We start from the raw sequence: 20,070 nt of genomic DNA on the forward strand, positions 1-20,070 counted from the left end.
GATAGCTCCATGGACAGAGAAAGCGAGGTATTGCCTTTAAATTTTTTTGCCAACAACGGACATACTAGCCCTTTGGCTTCTTTCTGCCCTAAAATAAGATGGCACCTGTGGTTGGCGCATGCTCCTTGATGCCCTGACTCCGCGCACCGCGACTCGGGGGCGCGCACGTCAGTCACTGACGTTGGCTGACTTCCGGTGGTACCGAAGCTGAGTTTCCGCGGGATCGGGCAGGCTGGTGAGGGTACTGGGTCGTGTACCGTGGGGCGGGAAGAGGCAGGTGGGAGCTGGACGTCCGGGCGAAGGATGTCCAGGCTAAGGCGGTCGGGTCTGAGGGCTGGTGCGGGGTGCGTGACAGAGGTAGGGGAGTGAAGGCGTGTAGCTGGGAGTGGGGACTTGGGCCAGCGCTCGGCGGCGAGGTCAAAAGCACAGTTAGGACCCCTTTGTGAAATCTTTTCCCAGGAGGGGTCCGCGCTGGGCCTGCCTCCGGATTTGCATTCATTCACTGTCGGTCTGACGGCAGTTCCCAAAGGTGGGGGGGCTCTTTAGAGCCTCTGCTGCCTTTGAAGTGCCGGAGCTGATCCCTGCACGCTGCTGACTTTGAATAGTAGCTGCCTTTCTTTTTTTTCTTTTTTCCTCCTTTTTTGGACCTCAGTAATTTATCTGAAATATAAGACTCGCCTGAACTAATCCCACTCCCTTTCATTCTCTCTTTCCATTCCCTTATCAGCGAAATCTTCAGGTGTTTATTGAACTTTAATTATCAAGATAAGGACATTAGTTGATTTGGCATGGGTGGGGGAATCTCTCCTAGTGTCCTGGAGAAACTGAATTAAGGAGGTTTAAAACTAACCTTATAGTTGAGACTCTTAGAAATAACTTTATTTTGCAGTCCTCTAGTCCACGCTTTCATCTAGTCCCCTGGTAGATGGGCGTTCAGGCCTTGCTTCAACATTGTCAGTGATGAAGAACTCACTGTAACAGGAGGGAGATTATTCTATTCTTGGACCTGTTGTATTGAGAATAAAGTTTTTTTGGGGTAGAAAGATGCAGTCAGTTTCCATATAATGCTCTTGATCCAAGATGCATAGAATAAGCACAGAATAGGAAGTTCATACACTCTTTCATTCATTCATTCGAGGAACATTTATTGAGTATCTACAATAGGGCAGATACTGCTGAGTACTAGGCGTACTAGCTGCAAAGAGTCCTTTCCCTCAAAAAGCACATTGTTTTGGGGCAGGATGGTGGGAAGGAGACAAGAAGCAATCATAAAAGTGGTAAGTATGAAAAAAGAGGTTTGCAAATAGCTGCTATGCGAACATAAGAGAAGATACCGTCCACTTTAGGTTAGTGTTGCCATTAAAGTATGATAATTGGAATTGAAGCCAAGAGTCCAGAAGTAACATAGAGAACAGTTAGGAATCTCTTTCTTGTTTTCAACACAAAATTTCTGTTAATATAGTCTAACCTTTTTAAACAACCACACTTTACTTTTGGATTGTTTCTGTTAATGGAAATACCTGTTTATGAAAGCAACAATAGCAAACATTTATTGATCTAAGAAATTACTATCTAATGATGTAGGTGCTATTTTTATTTCATTTTATAGCTGAAGAAACTGAGATTCAGTTTAAGTAACTTATGCAAGGTCACAAAGCTGGAGAGAAGCTTGACTCCACAGTTTGCTTTCAGCATCACGTTATTTTGCCTCGCTGATGGTAATAATAATAACTAACACTAATCACTTACTATTTAATTCTTATAACAACTGCATGAGGTGAGAACAATTATTTTTTTTACAGTTGAGGAAACCAAAGTTTGGAGAGGTTAAGTCACCCAGCCAAGATAACACACTAATCAGTAATAGAGTTAGGATTTGAACTCAGGCAGTCTAACACTGTCTCTCACCTTCCACCTAATGGGACATTGTGCATTTGGTGTAAAGTACCGTGTTGATGATTGAACATGAATAAGTGAAAAGATCTGAGGAAATGTTATTATCATTAATTAATAGGAAGGTGATAAGAACTTGCCTTTATCCTTTCAGGATGGAACAGAAGTGGGACTTGCAAAATGTTGCCCTGTAAGAAGAGAAGAACTACATTGACAGAGTCCCCACAGCATCAGGGCAACCAGGAGGAAGATGACTTAGACCTAGAGTCAGCTGTTAAACCAGAATCTGACCAAGTTAAAGACCTGGGGTCAGTGTCAGTGTCCTGGGGTCCAAGTTATGGCAGAGCAGCTGGCCTTGAAGTGCAGTCTGTGCAGGATGCAGGAAGTCAGCTTGGTATGGAGGACCCATCTTTGAGCTCTGGGATGCTCACCCAGGACACAAATACACCAGTTGTAGAAGCTGTCGATGTGGCCATCTCTCAGGGAGTCACCCTACCTTCCTTGGAGTCTTCCCAGCCCCTAAATATACACATTGGTAAAGGTAAACTCCAGGCCACTAGTTCAAGGAGAGGGAAGAAAATTACACTCAGGCCTGGGTCACTAGCTCAAGAAGACAGAGGTGATCATCTTATCGCAAAGGAGCCTTTTTCAGGAGATCCTAGTGAAGAATTCAAGGAAGAAGGAGGTAAGATATGGAAGGTCTTAGGTTACATTTTCCTTGTCAGTACCAGCTTGCCATTGCCTTTGCTGTTGTCGTCGCACTCTCTGCAGTGCCTTTACAAAATAGCGTTTCTGAAAGAGGATGCTGATTTGCTATGGAATTGGAGCTGTGGTGCCTGTAAGGGTCAGCGTTGAACGTTATGAATGGGTGGAGACTTTCTTCTCCCCTGCCATTTCCTGGATCATCTTCTGTATCCTTTTCTTTCCTTTCTCTTATCTTTTCATCATTTCTGGAGGGATGAACTATGTGTGGCCTTTTGTGATTTGGTGAGTATTTATGAAGTGGGCCTTGAGGAGGGGCAGTGGCTTAAAGGGAGAGACTGCTGCCTGCATCTACAGAGGTGACATAACCCTTAGGACTTGAAGGATGAGCTGTGGTTTGATGGACTGGTGGCATGGAGTATCTTAGGCCAAGAACAGTCTGGGCAGAGGCAGAGAGGCAGAGAGGCAGAGGCAGAAGAGGTAGTGAGAGATATCTTCAGAGTGGTAGATTGTGTTTAGATTGTGAAGGGGTTTGTTTTTCACACTTAAGTGTTTCAACTTTTCCTGAAGGTTATAGCCAATTAACAAAAGAAGCAGAAGGCATAGTTCTGACCTCAGAAAGCTTATAGTCTAGTTGGGAAGACAAGACACTGCTCCAAATGAATTATGGATAATTCATTTGGAGCAGTTTAAGATACTATGTGATTAAGTGCTAGTGTGGTACAAGTAATTAGGATTTTTGAAATCAGAACTTGGATTGATAGGATTGGACGGATTGGGGTGAAGGAGTGGAGGCAGAATAGCATTTTCTACAAACACGTAGAAGTGCTGTGTTTGTGTGGGAGGGTAGCAGGGCTTCAGATAGAAAGGATAGATCCAGATTACTATACAGAGCCATGCTGCTATGCCCTTGAGACTGTATAAAGTATTGGTGTAGGATGTTGGCAGTAAGGATAGAGAAGAAAGGGTATATCTCAGAGACATTACAAAGAAAGAATTAATATTACTCAGAGACTGATACCGTTTAAGATAACTGGACTTGGGGATGGTGAAGCATGCCTTCACGAGGAAGGTATTTGAGGGGGTTGAAATGAGTTCAGCTTTAGATATATGGAGTGTGAGGTGCCATCAAGGAAAAATAGAAAATTGAGATTGGAGTTTTCTCAATCTCAGTTGGTAAGAGGTAGGACTAGAAAAGTGTTAATTGTGGTTCTTCTTCATGGAAAGGAGCATGGAAGAAGATGACAGAGAAGGGAAAACTGGAGAAGTAATAGTGGAAGTCAAGGAGGGAGGAGAGTGTTAAGAACAGATACATCATTTAAAATTTAGTGACAAAGGAGATACAATGATGCCTGAGAAAATATTACATTTAAAGGTTGATGATCTTTGAGAGTAGATTTAGGAGAGTCTTTTAGAAAAAGGAAATCAAATGATGGCATTAAAGAGGGAGGGATGAAAGCCCCAGTAATAATTTGTGCCATGGGAGAATGGAAATCGCTAGAGGGGGCGGCAAGACTATGGAACTTTTTCCTTGGCTAGGTTGTATTAGTGATATGAAGACAGGAGGAAATGGAGGAAAATGCAGGATTAAAGTGCTAGAGAAGGAATGTAAAATTAAGTAGGGGTTCAAAGTCACTCACCTATTGAGGAGTGGAATCTAGAGATATTTTCAGTGGTCAGTTTGCAAATATCCAAGTGTAGATAAATAAACATTTATTTTTTAGGATTATCTGTAATACTACTACCCTGTTGATTCTCCCACCTTGTACTTCAATTAGCTGTATATACAAGTAATACCAGTAAAAGAAGTACATTATGACTCCTTTTTTCCCCCCAAGTAACTTTTTTCAGCCAAATAGAAATGTCACATAAAAAGCAGAAAGGAGGAAAGAAGGAAGATTGAAAATTCATACATGTGTGTTTTGGAAAATATTGAAAAGTTGAAAGAAGAAAATAAAAATCACCCATAATCTTACTGCTCAGAGTAATTACTGTTATAATTTAGTGCATATTCTTTTCGTTGTTTTGCTTTCTTTTAAGTGACATTTTGGTTTTTTTTTTTTTTTTTGCGGTACGCGGGCCTCTCACTGTTGTGGCCTCTCCCGTTGCGGAGCACAGGCTCCGGACGCGCAGGCTCAGAGGCCATGGCTCACGGGCCCAGCCGCTCCGCCGCATGTGGGATCCTCCCGGATCGGGGCACGAACCCGTGTCCCCTGCATCGGCAGGCGGACTCTCAACCACTGCGCCACTAGGGAAGCCCCATTTTGGTTTTTTTATTATGATTATGTGGGGGAAGAAAACAGAAAAAACATCTAGGTTATTTTGAAGTGTCAGCATTGTGTTATAATTGATATACACTGTTAAATCATGTTTCTAGATTGCAGCTGCTAGTGATTAAACCTTTCTCTATATTGATGTTTATTCTCATAGAATTTTAATTGTTCTTTTAAAATTGATTTATGGACCCTGATTTCAGCTTAAGTCGTTTTTTCCTTTCTTTGCCTTCTAAAAATGATTTAGGCAGATTTCAGCTTAAAATTAGTTGGTTTTTACAGTTTTCAGCTAATTATTTTCATGTTATCAATTTGAAGTTGTTAGACTGGCAGTAAACAAGTTACAGCTGTGCTCTGAATAAGGCTTTTACTTCTCTCTCTTACCCTTCTTTATTTCTTTATTTATTTCTTTGGCTGCATTGGGTCTTAGTTGCGGCACGTGGGATCTTCATTGCGGCAGGCATGTGGGATCTTTCGTTGCGATGCGTGGGCTCCAGAGCGTGCGGGCTTAGTTGCCCTGTGGCATGTAGGATCTTTGTTCCCCTACCAGAGATCAAACCCACGTCCCCCTGCATTGGAAGGCAGATTCTTAACCACTGAGAGGTTAAGAGTGGGAAGTCCCTCTCTTACCCTTCTTGACTTCTCTTTCTAAGGTCTTTGGCATCTAGCAGATTGATAAGAGGAAAAGAAGAGTGGGATCCTAGGGGGTTCTGTAGGAGGGGAATTAAATTGAGAAGCAATGAGATGGGATCAGGAAAAAGAAGTTTGCAGAGAAAAGGAATATCTTCTCTATGTAGAGTATGGTGCAGCTGATAAACTGTAGGGACAGTTCTGGAGTAGTTCCAACTGTTTGAGGTGGAAAAAGTATCAATGGAAGCTCTACCTACCAAAGTGAACTTCTGTATTTTGCTTAGATGTAAAGATTCTGGTATGTTTGTTTAAAAAAATCATTTGCATCAGTTCAGTTTTTAAATGTTAGACATTAATTCTAAAAATTATTAACAATTGTTGATTAATGAGAAAGCTCTGCTGTGCTATTGATTTAATTTCCTCCCTCTTATAAGAAATGTGCCTGAGAGGAACTTTTTTTTTTAATAAATTTATTTATTTATTTTTGGCTGTGTTGGGTATTCGTTTCTGTGCGAGGGCTTTCTCCACTTGCAGCGAGCGGGGGCCACTTTTCATCGCGGTGCGCGGGCCTCTCACTGTTGCGGCCTCTCATTGCGGAGCACAGGCTCCAGACGCGCAGGCTCAGTAGTTGTGGCTCACGGGCCCAGTTGCTCCGCGGCATGTGGGATCCTCCCAGACCAGGGCTCAAACCCGTGTCCCCTGCATTGGCAGGCAGACTCTCAACCACTGTGCCACCAGGGAAGCCCCCTTAGGGGAACTTTTGATTTGTTGGATTTAGAATTCAACTCGTTGTACAGTCCCTATTAAAACCACAGCTTTTAGCCTTTTTGACATTGTGAATTAATCATGGGCTCCTGAAGTAAAGGAAGTAAGATTGAGAGTAAATAGAATTAAGGATTCATTCATACTTTAGTTGAAAATAAAGGCTTGTTTTCTTTGTTGACAGGGTGTCCTCCAATTAAAAATCTTGTGTATACCAGTTGAAACTGCTAATGTTGATGGGATAACAGTCTTAAAAAGTGTTATCTGTTTTGAATGGGGCTCAGTAACAAATAATTTGATCTCTTTTTGAAAAACAATTTTTTTCAACTATGTAATACACAAACATGGAAAAAAAGTTCCTAAATGCAGAAAGTACACAGGGAAAAGTTAGGCACCCTTTCATTTTGTCCTCTTGTTTTCCAAGTTCTCAGAAGCAATCACTATTTAACAATGCCTTGTGTATATTATATAGATCTTCTGTGTATACACAAGCCTGTATGTATTCTTGTTCCTATGACAGCTTGATTCTAATGTTTGCTTTTGATATTGCATGAATGTTTCTTTGTCTTTTTTTTTTTTTTTTTTTTGCGGTACGCGGGCCTCCCACCGCTGTGGCCTCTCCCGTCGCGGAGCACAGGCTCTGGACGCGCAGGCCCAGCGGCCATGGCTCACGGGCCCAGCTGCTCCGCGGCATGTGGGATCCTCCCGGACCGGGGCATGAACCCACGTCCCCTGCATCGGCAGGCGGACTCTCAACCACTGCGCCACCAGGGAAGCCCCTCTTTGTCTTTTTAATGCCCCTCACGAAAAATGGAAAGAAAGGTAACACTCTTTAAGAGTTGAGGTGAGGAGAGAATTCCCTGGCGGTCCAGTGGTTAGGACCCAGCACTCTCACTGCCGGGGCCCTGAGTTCCATCCTTGGTTGGGGAACTAAGATTCCACAACCCATGCGGCTCAGCCAAAAAAACAAACAAGAGTTGAGGTGAGGAAAGGAGAAAGTTGTCTAATGAACTATATAACCATGTATTTATAATGTTATGGTGATTTTTACTCTAATGCTTTGTAAGATTGATCTTACAGAGTCAGAAAGTTCAGGACATTTTATAATGTATATCTTTAAATAATTTTATTTATTTTTGGCTGCATTGGGTCTTAATTGCTGCATGCGGGCTTTTCTCTAGTTGCGGAGAGAGGGGGCTACTCTTTGCTGCGGTGCACGGGCTTCTCATTGTGGTGGCTTCTCTTGTTGCAGAGCACGGGCTCTAGGTGCACGGGCTTCAGTAATTGTGGCATGTGGGCTCAGTAGTTGTAGCTCGTAGGCTCTAGAATGGAGGCTCAGTAGTTGTGGCGCATGGGCCTAGTTGCTCTGCGGCATGTGGGATCTTCCCAGACCAGGGCTCGAACCCACGTCCCCTGCATTGGCAGGTGGATTCTTAAGCACTGAGCCACCAGGGAAGTCCTATATCATTTATAGTTGATTAAATGTGGTGTTAATGGTCATCTATATAAAATGTCCCTTTGTTACCAGGAATATATCTCCCCCCACCCTACAATTACAGATATGATTTTTTCATAGGGAAAAAAAATGCATGTTAGAACTAGAAAGACCTTAGCGATTACCTAGTTCAGTTCCCTGACATTACCGATGAGTAAATTGGACCTGAGTTTTGATTTCAATATTTTTCTTAGGATACTGTCTTTAAGAGAGAGGAATGCCTGTATAGTAAATGCATCATTAATGAAGTTATCTAACTAAAAAGGACTTTATAACAAGATGCTGATTTTTACAACAGAGTATAATTGAGAATGGACAAAGTGTGGAGCAATATTTGTGATTCTTCCAGGAAAATCTCAAATGCATTCTGGAGGGGAGATGCCTTCATTACCATCAGACAGTCACTCTGCAAAACCAGCAGCCCAGCCTAGGAAATCATCTCAGCCAGATGTCTGTGCCTCTCCTCAAGAAAAGCCACTCAGGACTCTAGCTCACCAAGCTGAGGAAGAGATAGAGGATGGTGGACTCTTTATTCCAATGGGTAGGCTTTCTTTTCTTTTCTTTGAAAAAAAATCCTCTTTATTGAAGTATAATTTGCAGAAAACTGCACATATTCCAAGGTATCCAAGTTCACTGAATTTTCAAAGATTGAATACACCCATGTAACCAGCAACCAGATCAAGAAATAATATTACCAGTATGTAGAAGTCCTTCCTTTCATTTATTACTGATACCCACCCATGGGTAACCATTATCTTGACTTCTAGCAGCACAGATTAGTTCACCTGTTTTGTACTTTATGTGAAATATGAATATGTTTTTTGATTGCCTTTTCCCACTCAACATTATGTTTATGAAGTTGGTCCACATTGTTGCATGTACTTGTAGATTGTTCATTTTCATTATGATATAGCATTCTGTTGTTAGAGTATTCTATATTTTCTTTATTAATTCAATTCTTAATGAGTGAATACTTTCCAGTTGTAGGCTACTCTGAATGGTGCTGCTGTGAACATTCTACTGTAGATCTTTTGGTGAACATATATGCCTAATTTTTGTTGTGTGGAATTGCTAGGTCATAGGATTAGGCCTCCTTAAAGTTTTTTGGAAACTATATATATATATATTTTTTTTAAAATTTATTTTATTTATTATTATTTATTTTGGGCTGCGTTGGGTCTTCGATGCTATGTGCGAGCTTTCTCTAGTTGCACTGAGTGGGGCTGCTCTTCGTTGTGGTGTGTGGGCTTCTCGTTGTGGTGGCTTCTCTTGTTGCAGAGCACGGGCTCTAGGCACGCGGGCTTCAGTAGTTGTGGGACGAGGGCTCAGTAGTTGTGGCTCTCGGGCTGTAGAGTGCAGGCTTAGTAGTTGTGGCGCACGGGCTTAGTTGCTCCGCGGCATGTGGGATCTTCCCGGACCAGGGTAGAACCCGTGTCCCCTTAATTGGCAGGTGGATTCTTAACCACTGTGCCACCAAGGAAGCCTGAAACATTATATTTTTATTGTGAAATATAACACATACAGACGAGTGAATAAAGACTTCTTTATTTAGCTTAACAAATGGTTTTAAAGTGAACACTTGTGATTTCTTTTTCTCATCGCAAATAATAGACCTCCATTGCTATGTAGGTTAGAAGTTGTGATAGTGGGCATCCACATCTTATTTCTGAACTTGTGGGAAGGTGTTCAGTATTCCTTATTATATGTGATGATAATTGTAGGCTTTTTATAGGTATATTGTATCAGATGATGGAAAATTTTTTCCTAGTTTTCTGAGAGTTTTATCACATATTGAATTTGGTCAAATGCTTTTTAAAAATCTCTATTAAGATTATTGTATGTTTTTTTCTTTATTCTGTTTTCTTTTTTGTTTTTTTTTTGTTGTTTTGGCTGTGTTGTGTGGCATGCGGGATCTTATTTCCCTGACCAGGGATCGACCTCGTGCTCCCCGCAGTGCTGAAGTGCAGAGTCCTAATCACTGGACTGCCAGGGAATTCCCTCCTTTATTCTGTTAATATGGAGAGTTACACTGATTCTTTTTTAATGTCAGATTTATTGAGATAATTTTCGTACAATAAAATTTTTTCAGTGAGTTTTGAAAAATGGATATAGTTGTGTAACTGCCACTACAATCAATATATGGAACATCTCTCTAAAAGTTCCCTCATTCCCCTTTGCAGTCCTTCATTTTCAGCCTTTGGGAACCAGTGATCTCAATTTTATTCTTACAGTTTGGCGTTTTCTACGATATTATATATAGGTGTTATACAGTATGTATGTAACCTTTTGAATCTGGTATCTTTTAAAATTTTTATTGAAGTGTAGTTGATTTACAGTATTGTGTGCATCCTGTATCTTTCACTTCGTGTAACACTCTTGAGATTAATTCATGTTTGTTCTTCATTGCTGAGTAGTATTCTACTGTATAGATATACCACAATTTGTTTATCTGTTCACCAGCTGATGGACGTTTGGGTTCTTTCTGGTTTTTGCCTGTTATGACTAAAGCTGCTATAAACCTTCACATGTAGTTCTTTTTTTTTTGGGCTACCCCGTGTGGCATATGGGATTTTAGTTCCCCGACCATGGATTGAACCAGTGCCCCCTGTGTTGGGAGTGTGGAGTCTTAACCACTGGACCGCCAGGGAAGTCCCCACATATAATTCTTTTTTTAAAAAATAAATTTATTTTGTATTTTATTTATTTTTGTCTGCGTTGGGTCTTCGTTGCTGCGTGCGGGCTTCTCACTGCAGTGGCTTCTCTTGTTGCGGAGTGTGGGCTGTAGGCATGCGGGCTTCAGTAGTTGTGGTGCACAGTTGATCCGCGGCATGTGGGATCTTCCTGGACCAGGGTAGAACCCGTGTCCCCTGCATTGGCAGGCAGATTCTTAACCACTGCACCACCAGGGAAGTCCCTGGTTCTTTGATAGATATACGTTTTCATTTTTCTCGGGGTAATAACTAGGAGTGGCATTGCTGGGTCTTACAGTAAACGTATGTTTAAACTGCGTCTAAACTGTTTTCCAAGGTAGCTGTACCATTTTACATTCCCAGCAGGAATGTATGCAATTTACAATTGATCCACATCCTTGCCAGCAGTTAACAGACTTTTTAATTCTATCTGTTCTACTAGGTGTATTTCCTTGTGTTAACTTGCATTTCCTTAATGAATAATGATATAAAGCATATTTTCATGTATTTATTGGCCATTCATAGATGTTTTTTGGTGAAATGTTTGTTCATTATTCTGTTTGTCTATATTCCATTCGTAATTACTGCATATCTTGCACGAGATACTTTGAAACTATGCATATATCCTTTTTCTCTTCAGATGTTTCCCCCCTAATTTTAGCCTCCTTTGGTAGATCCCCTGCAACAATTATAATGCTGATTTTTTATTTCTGTTGTTCCTTTTACATTTATTAATTGGCATTTTTCTGTAAAGAAGAGCAGTCTCTTCTCATTTATTTATTCAGTTTTTATATGAGTGTGGACTCATGGATGTTTGTTTTATTATTTGAGTTATAGTGCCATGTTATCATTATTTATTTTGCCCGAATGGTTTCAGCATTAGCCACGAGGAACTACTTCAAGGTTTTTTTGGTTTGTTTTTTGAAATTTTATTTATTTATTTATTTGGCTGCGTCGAGTCTTAGTTGCGACATGCAGGATCTTTTTTGTGGCATGCGGGCTTCTCTCGTTGTGGTGCGCAGGCTCTAGAGCATGCAGGCTTAGTTGCCCCTCAGCATGTGGGATCTTAGTTCCCCGACCAGGGATTGAACTCGTGTCCCTTGCATTCGGAGGCGGACTCTTAACCACTGGACCACCAGGGAAGTCCCAGGTTTTACTTTTACGGATTATGCTTTCGTGTCGTATCAAGGAACCTTTGCCTAATCCAAGGCCACAAAGTTTTTTCTTCCTGTTTTCTTCTAGAAGTTGTAGTTTTACACATTACATATAGGTATATGTGATCCATTTTGAGTTAATTTAAAAAATATATTTATGTATTTATTTCTCTGTGCCAGGTCTTAGTTGCGGCAGGAGAGATTTTTGTTGCGGCATGCAGGATCTTTTGAGTTCTGGCATCTGAGTTAATTATTGTATAATGTGGGAGGTATATTTGAGATTCTGTTTTTTACCTATGGATGTCCAGTTGTTTCAGCACTATTTGTTGAAAAGATTTCTTTCTCCATTAAATTACCTTTGCATCTATGTGAAAAAGTCACTATTTGTGTGGGTCATTCATGGACTCTCTCTTCTTTTCCATTGGTCTATGTATTTAACCTTTCACCAATGTCGCAGTCTTCAAATCAGGTAGTCTGTGTCTTCCAACTTTTTTTTTTAAACAAGATCATTGGGCTATTCTAGGTACTTTGCATTTCCGTGTAAATTTTAGGATTGGCTTGTCATTTTCTTCAAAAATACTTGCTGGTGGGCTTCCTTGGTGGCACAGTGGTTGAGAGTCTGTCCGCCTGCCGATGCAGGGTACACAGGTTCGTGCCCCGGTCTGGGAAGATCCCACATGCCGCGGAGCGGTTCGGCCCGTGAGCCATGGCTGCTGAGCCTGCACGTCTGGAGCCTGTGCTCTGCAACGGGAGAGGCCACGACAGTGAGAGGCCCACATACCGCAAAAAAAAAAAAAAACAAAAAAAAGAAAAAATACTTGCTGGCATATTGATCGATAATGAAACTGTCAATCAATTTGGGAAAGTCGCTGTCTTTTTTTTGTTTTAGCTGCACCATGCGGCATGTGGGATCTTAGTTCCCTGACCAGGGATCGAACCCCTGCCCCCTGCATTGGGAGCGTGGAGTCTTAACCACTGGAGTGCCAGGGAAGTCCCGGGAAGGTTGCCATCTTAACAATACTGAGTCTACTAATCCATGAATAAGATATATTTCTGTTTATTTAGGTTTTCAAAAATTTCAGAAATATTTTGTAGTTTTTAGTATATAAATTTTTCATGTATTAAGTATTTATTTATTTTAAATTTATTTATTTTTTATTTATTTTTGGCTGCATTGGGTCTTTGTTGCATGTGGGCTTTCTCTCGTTGCAGCTAGCGGGGGCTACTCTTCATTGCAGTGTGTGGGCTTCTCATAGCAGTGGCCTCTCTTGTGGAGCAGGGCTCTAGGCGTGAGGGCTTCAGTAGTTGTGTGCGGGCTCAGTAGTTGTGGCTCCCGGGCTCTAGAGTGCAGGCTCAGTAGTTGTGGCACATGGGCTTAGTTGCTCTGTGGCATGTGGGATCTTCCTGGACCAGGGCTTGAACCCATGTGCCCTGCATTGGCAGGTGGATTCTTAACCACTGCACCACCAGGGAAGTTCTAAGCATTTATTTTTTATGCTAATGTCAGTTTTTCTTTTCAATTTTCAGTTCATTGCTAATTTATAGAAATATAGATTTTGGTATATTGGTATATCTTGTGACTTTGCTATAAATTCACTTATTAGCTTTATGTACTTTTTTGTAGATTCTTTAGGGATTTCTTTTTCTTCCCCCATTTTTTAGGCCATGCTGTGTGACATGTGGGATCTTAGTTCCCTGACCAGGGATCGAACCTGTGCCCCCTGCATTGGGAGTACAGAGTCTTAACCGCTGGACTGCCAGGGAAGTACCAAGGGATTTCTCACATAGATAATTAAGTCATCTGCAAATAAGGAGTTTTTTTCCTTCATTTCCAATTTGTGTGTCTTTTCTTTCTTTCTTTCCATTCCTTCCTCTCTCTTCCTTCCTCTCCCTCTCTCTTTCCCTCTCCGTCCATCAGCCCCCATCTTATTATGCACTGGCTAGGACATTCAGTACAGTGTTGAAGAGAAGCAGTGAGAGTGGGCATCTTTTCCTTTGTTCCTGATCTCTTAGGGGAAATACACTCAGTTTTTCACCACTAAGCAGAATTTGTTGGTTTACAGCTATTGTTTATCAGATTGAGGAAGTTCTCTACTATTCCTAGTTGTGGAGAGTTTTTATCATGAACTGATGTTGGATTTTGTGAAAAGCTTTTTCTGCATCTATTGAGATTATCTTTTGTTTTCGTTTTTGCTTTTAATCTGTCAATATGGTGAATTGTATTGATTGATTTTCAAATTTCAAAGCATTTTTGCATTTCAGTGATAAATCGACCCTTTTGATCATGATATAGGTATATATATATATATATTTTTTTGTATTGCTGGATTTGATTTGCTGATATTTTGTTAAGGATTTTTGTGTCTGTGCTTGTAGTTTTTTTAAAAAAATATTTATTTATTTATTTATTGGCTGCTTGGGTCTTCGTTGCTGCGCGCGGGGTTTCTCTAGTTGAGGCAAGCAGGGGCTACTCTTCATTGTGGTGCGTGGGCTTCTCATTGCAGTGGCTTCTCTTGTTGTGGAGCACGGGCTCTAGGCGCGCGGGCTTCAGTAGTTGTGGCACGCAGGCTTCAGTAGTTGAGGCTCGCGGGCTTGAGTAGTTGTGGCTCATGGGCTCTAGAGCGCAGGCTCAGTAGTTGTGGCGCATGGGCTTAGTGGCATGTGGGATCTTCCCGAACCAGGGATCGATGCATTGGCAGGCAGATCCTTAACCACTGCGCCACCAGGGAAGCCCCTGTAGTTTTCTTTTCTTGTAATGTCTTTGGTTTCGGTATTAGGGTAATACTGACCTCATACAATGAGTTGGGAAGTGTTCCTTCCTCTTCTTTGTGTTTTTTTGTTTTTGTTTGTTTTTTTGAAGAGTTTGTGAATTGGTTTTATTTCTTCCTTAAATGTTTTGTTGAACGCACCAGTGAAGCCATCTGGGCCTAGAGTTTTCTTTGTAGGATGTTTTTAACTATGAATTCAATTTCTTTAACAGATAAAGGGTTATTCAGTTATCTCTTTGTTCTTGAGTGAGCTTTGACAGTTGGTATCTTTTCAGGTATTTGTTCTATCCAGGTTGTTGAATTTATTGACATAAAGTTTTTCATAATATTCCTTTGTCATCTTTTTAATGTCTGTGGGCTCTAATGATGTCTGTTCTTTTATTCCTCACACTCGTAATTTAGTCTTTCTCTTAATCATTCTGGCTAGAGGTTTTTCAAAGAACAAGCTTTTGGTTTCATTAATTTCTCTATTTTTCTGTTTTCTATTTTACTGGTTTTTGCTGTTGTCTATTATTTTCTTCTGTCTCTTTGCTTTGGGTTTAATTTGGTCTTTTTCTAGTTTCTTAAAGTGGGAGCTTAGGTCATGGATTTGAGATTTTATTTTCTAATAATACTATAGAATGTATCAATTTCCCTTTAAACACTGTGCTAGCTATGCCCCACAAATATTGATATATTGCATTTTATCAACTTCAGTTGACAGTATTTTCTAATTTCTCTTGGGATATCTTCTTTGACCCATGGGTTATTTAGAAGTGTGTGTGGGGCTTCCCAGGTGGTCCAGTGGTTAAGACTCCACGCTTCCACTGCAGGGGGTGCAGGTTCAATCCCTGGTCAGGGAAGTTCTGCTTGCCGTGCAGTGTGGCCAAAAAAGAAAAAAAAAAAAAAGAAAAGAGGTGTGTGTGTGTGTGTGTGTGAGTGTGTGTGTGTTTCTAAACAACAGAAATTTATTTTCTCACAGTTCTGGAGTCTGGGAATTCCAATATTAGGTGCTGGTAAATTCAGTTTCTGTGAGAGCTTTCCTCCTGACTTGTAGACACCCACCTTCTCACTGTGACCTCACATGGCCTTTTCTTGGTGCATGTGTGTGGAGAGGGAGTGAGCTTTCTGATATCTCTTCTTATAAGGACACTAATCCTATAGGATCAGGGATTCACCCTTATGGACTCATTTAACCTTAATTACTTGCTTAGAGGACCCATCTCCAAATACAGCCATACCAGGGGTAAGGCTTCCAACGTATGAATTTTGGGGGGACACACGTTCAAGTTAATTTTGGGGAGACACACACATTCAGGTTTTCTGTACAGGATTGGAGTCCTATTCTATGTTCAGTTTCAGAACCTGTTTTTTTAAAATGTAATTTTTATAGTTATAGAGTACCATATGGCTTATAACAGCAAAAACAAAAATCCACTATAACTTTTTAGAAGTGTGTTTTTTCACTTCCAAATATTTGGAGACTTTCCAGCTATCATTTTGTTACTGATTTCTAATTTAATTCCCTTGAGTTCACATCATACTTTGTATGATTTCAGTACTTTTATATTTATTGAGGTTTATTTTATGGCCCCAATATAATCTTTATTGGTAGCTCTTCCATGTGTATTTGAAAAGCATATGTATTCTGTTGTTTTTTAAGGTCCACTGTTCTGTAAATGTCAATTAGTTCAAGTTGGTTGACAGCATTGTTCAGGTTTTATTTATTTTTATGGATTCTTTTTTTTTTGGTCTATTCTGTCAATTATTGAGAAAGGCATATTGAAGTCTCCAACTTTAATTGTGGATTTGTCTATATTTCTTTTCAGTTTTGTCAGTTTTAGCTCTACATATTTTATTTATTTATTTTTATTGTTTTTATTTTTTATTTATTTAAAATTTTTTAGCTGTGCCACCTGGCATGCTGGATCTTAGTTTCCCAAACAGGGATCAAACCTGCGCCCCCTGCAGTGGAAGTGTGGAGCCTTAACCACTGGTCCGCCAGGGAAGTCCCTAGTTCTACATATTTTAAAACTCTGTTTTCAGGTACATATGCCTAATAACATACATTGAGTGGGTTTTGAATGTTAAGGCAAACTAGCATTCTGGGGTAAACCTATTTGGTCATGATGTATTAGATTTTCTAATATATTGTTTAAGGTTTTTGTTTTTTTGTTTATGGGAGATAACTGGCTTTAATTTTCCTTTCTTATAAAGTCTTTTTCATGTGTTGGTATTAGCGTTATACTGACCTTATAAAATGAATTGGGAAATTTTTCATCATTATCTGGTCTCTGGAAGAGTTTGTTGAAGACTGGTGTTATTTCTTTCTTAAATGTTTTGTAAGCATTCACCAAGGGTGCTGTCTAGGCCTGGAGTTTTCTTTGTCAAAAGCCTTTTAAGTTTTGGATTAAATTCTTTAATAATTATAGGATTATTTAGATTTCCTGTTTCTTTTTGTGTCAGTTTTGTGTAAGTTGTATTTTTCAAGGAATTGTCAAATTTGTTGATATAAAGTTGCTTGTAATGTTTGTTTTGGTATGTCTAAGATTTTTAATGAGGTTGTCTTTTTAGTTTTGATTTTAGTGAGGTCCTCTTTTTATTTGTGTCTTATTTTTTTTGTTGATAAGTTTGACTAGAGGTTTATCAGTTAATCTTTTTAAAGAACCAACTTTTGGCTTTCTTGAATTTTTTTTTCTATTTAATTGATTTCTGTTCTTTATTATTTCCTTCCTACAATCTACTTTGGATTTGATTTGTTCTTTTTTAGCTTCTAGTAAGATTTTCAATCTTTTTTTTCTAATATATACATTTAAAGTTAAAACTTGCCCTCTAAGCATTGCTGTAGCTGCATTCTGAAAATTTTGATGTGTCATACTTTTGTTTTCATTCATCTTAAAATATTTTTAATATCCATTATGACTTCGTTTTTTTTTTGTGTGTGTGTGTGGTACGCGGGCCTCTCACTGTTGTGGCCTCTACCGTTGCGGAGCACAGGCTCCGGACGCGCAGGCTCAGCAGCCATGGCTCACGGGCCCAGCCGCTCCACAGCATGTGGGATCTTCCCAGACCGGGGCACGAACCGTGTCCCCTGCATCGGCAGGCAGGCTCTCAACCACTGCGCCACCAGGGAAGCCCTATGACTTCTTCCTGACCCATGAATTATTTAGAGATATGTTGCTTAATTTCTAAACGTTTGAGGATCTTTCTAGTTAAATTTCTTTATTGATTTCTAGTTTAATTCCATTGTGGTCAAAAAGCATATTGTATATGATTCCTGACCTTTGAAAATTCTTGAGTCATTTAGCTTGTGGTCTGTTCATGTGCTGTTAAAAAGAATACATATTTAGTGGGTGTTTTATACATGTCGTTTGAGTCAAGTAAGATGTCCTGTATATGTCTGTGAGGTCAGTTTTGTTAATGTTGTTCAGATCTTTTATATCTTTACTGATTTTTTTTTTATCTGCTGTCATATGTTACTGATTGACATTTGTTAAAATCTCCAACTGTGATTGTGGCTTTCTCCTTTTTTTCCCCTTTCAACTTTTTAATAAATTTATTTATTTTTGGCTGCATTGGGTCTTCATTGCTGCACGTGGGCTTCTCATTGTCGTGGCTTCTCTTGTTGCAGAGCACGGCCTCTAGGCACACAGGCTTCAGTAGTTGTGGGACATGGGCTCAGTAGTTGTGGCTTGCAGGCTCTAGAGCTCAGGCTCAGTAGTTGCGGCACACTGGCTTAGTTACTCTGCGGCATGTGGGATCTTCCCAGACCAGGGCTCGAACCTGTGTCCCTTGCATTGGCAGGCGGATTCTTAACCACTGCGCCACCAGGGAAGCCCTCACCTTCTGTTTCATATATTTAAGCTGTATTATCAGGTGCACAGAAATTTAGAATTGTCATGTCTTTCTGTTGAATTGACTCAGCATGAAATGTTCCTTTTTATCTCTTTATCTTCTTGCCTTAAAGTCTGCTTTGTATTTGATATTAATGTGTACATGGTATAAGTGTTTACATTGTTTTGCTTTCAACCTTTTTTGTGTCTTTTTTATGTAAATTTATTTATTTTTGGCTGTGTTGGGTCTTCGTTGCTGCATGCGGGCTTTCTCTAGTTGCGGAGAGTGGGGGCTACTCTTCGTTGCAGTGTGCGGGCTTCTCATTGCGGTGGCTTCTCTTGTTGTGAAGCACAGACTCTAGGCGTGCGGGCTTCAGTAGTTGTAGCGCATGGGCTTAGTTGCTCCGCGGCATGTGGGACCTTCCTGGACCAGGGATCAAACCTGTGTCTCCTGCATTGGCAGGCAGATTCTTAACCACTGCACCACCAGGGAAGTCCCCTTTTTTGTGTCTTTATATTTAAAGTGTATCTTTTATAAATAGCATAGAGTTAAAAAAACAAAAAACAAAAAACCTTGTCTGAACATCTTTGTTAATTAGATTGTACACTTCATTTATATTTAATGTAATTTCTGATATAATTTTCTATTTCTCTATTTCTTTTTTGTTCCTTTATTTCTCCTTTCCTTCTTTTGGATTAATCAAAATGCTTTTACTTTTCTTCTCTATTAGCTTTTTAGTTTTGTATTCTTTTATTTTTCTTTTACATGTTACCCTATAGATTAATATGCAGTCTTTGAAATTACTATAATCTACCTTAAATTCGTACTTTTACCACTTCCCAAACCATGTAAGAACTTTACAACAGTTTTACTTTATATATCTACTCCTGCCTTTTGTGTTATTGATATTGTATTTTACTTCTTCATTTGTTTTAAACCCTACATTATTATTATTGTTACTGTCTTAACCAGTCAATATTGATTTATATTTATCACATAGTTAACCTTTCTTATGTCTTGATTCATCCTGAAGTTCTTTATTTTGCCTTCATCTTGGGTCATTTTTTTTCATCTTGAAGAATTTCCTTTAGTATTTCTTGCAGACCTGGTCTCCTGTCAATGAATTATCTCAGATTTTGTTTGTCTGGAAAAAAAATCTTAGTTTTGCCTTCATTTTTAAAAATTATTTTCACTGTGTATAGAATTTTAGGTTGTTCTTTTCCCTGCAGAACTTTAAGATTCATTCTGTTATATTCTGGTTTCCATTGTTTCTGTTGCAAATTCAGCTGTCAGTTCTGTTGTTACTTTGATAATTTGTCTTTTTTTCTTCTGCTTCTAAGATTTTCTCTGTTCTGGTTTTCAGCATTTTGACTATTATGTGTGTACTTGGGTTTTCTGTTTTTAATCTGCTTAGGGCTTGTAGAGCTGCTTGAATATGAGATTTGATATTTTATCAGTTAAAAACAATCCTTGTAAATATTTTTTTTAGATATCATTTCTGTTGTGGTCTCCTTCTTTTCTTCTGGTATTCCAGTTACATGTATGTTAGGTCTTTTCACCGTGTCCCATGTGTATTGTTTTTTCTTTATATTCTTTTCTTTTTTCCTCCATGCATCAGTTTCTGCTGTTCTGTAGTCTAGTTCACTAATTCTCTGTTTTGCTGTGTCTTATCTATTAAATTTTTCATGCCAGTTTAGCACTATAGATTCTATGTGAAATTCTCCATCTTTTCCTTTATTTTCTTGAATGTGTTAATCATAATTATTTAAAAATCCTTTTTCTAATATCTGATTCACCCATAGGTCTTTTTTTTTTTTTACTGTCGTCCTCCCCCATCCCCTAGTGTTTTGGCATCTTGGTTCTTGCTATAATTTTTGATTGGATGCTGGA

General features: G+C 39.6%; 1 protein-coding gene across 10 annotated transcripts in view; it reads left to right on the forward strand.

Annotated features, from left to right (window-relative positions):
* Positions 1-155: 155 nt before the first annotated feature.
* Positions 156-20,070, forward strand: part of GON4L (gon-4 like) — an 87,988-nt gene continuing 68,073 nt past the window's right edge. For 8 of the 10 annotated variants that reach the window (XM_004284589.4, XM_033414626.2, XM_049701631.1 and 5 more), the window contains exons 1-3: positions 156-235; positions 2,048-2,578; positions 8,105-8,296. In XM_004284589.4, the coding sequence (XP_004284637.1) occupies positions 2,074-2,578; positions 8,105-8,296 (697 nt within the window). In that variant the 5' untranslated portion in view covers positions 156-235; positions 2,048-2,073. Of the gene's footprint in view, positions 236-276; positions 1,278-2,047; positions 2,579-8,104; positions 8,297-20,070 lie in introns of those variants that run through there. The other 2 variants (XM_033414623.2, XM_033414627.2) reach the window with 2 other exon arrangements.

Source organism: Orcinus orca, chromosome 1 (assembly GCF_937001465.1).
Source record: "Orcinus orca chromosome 1, mOrcOrc1.1, whole genome shotgun sequence".
Classification (NCBI taxonomy): Eukaryota; Metazoa; Chordata; class Mammalia; order Artiodactyla; family Delphinidae; genus Orcinus; species Orcinus orca.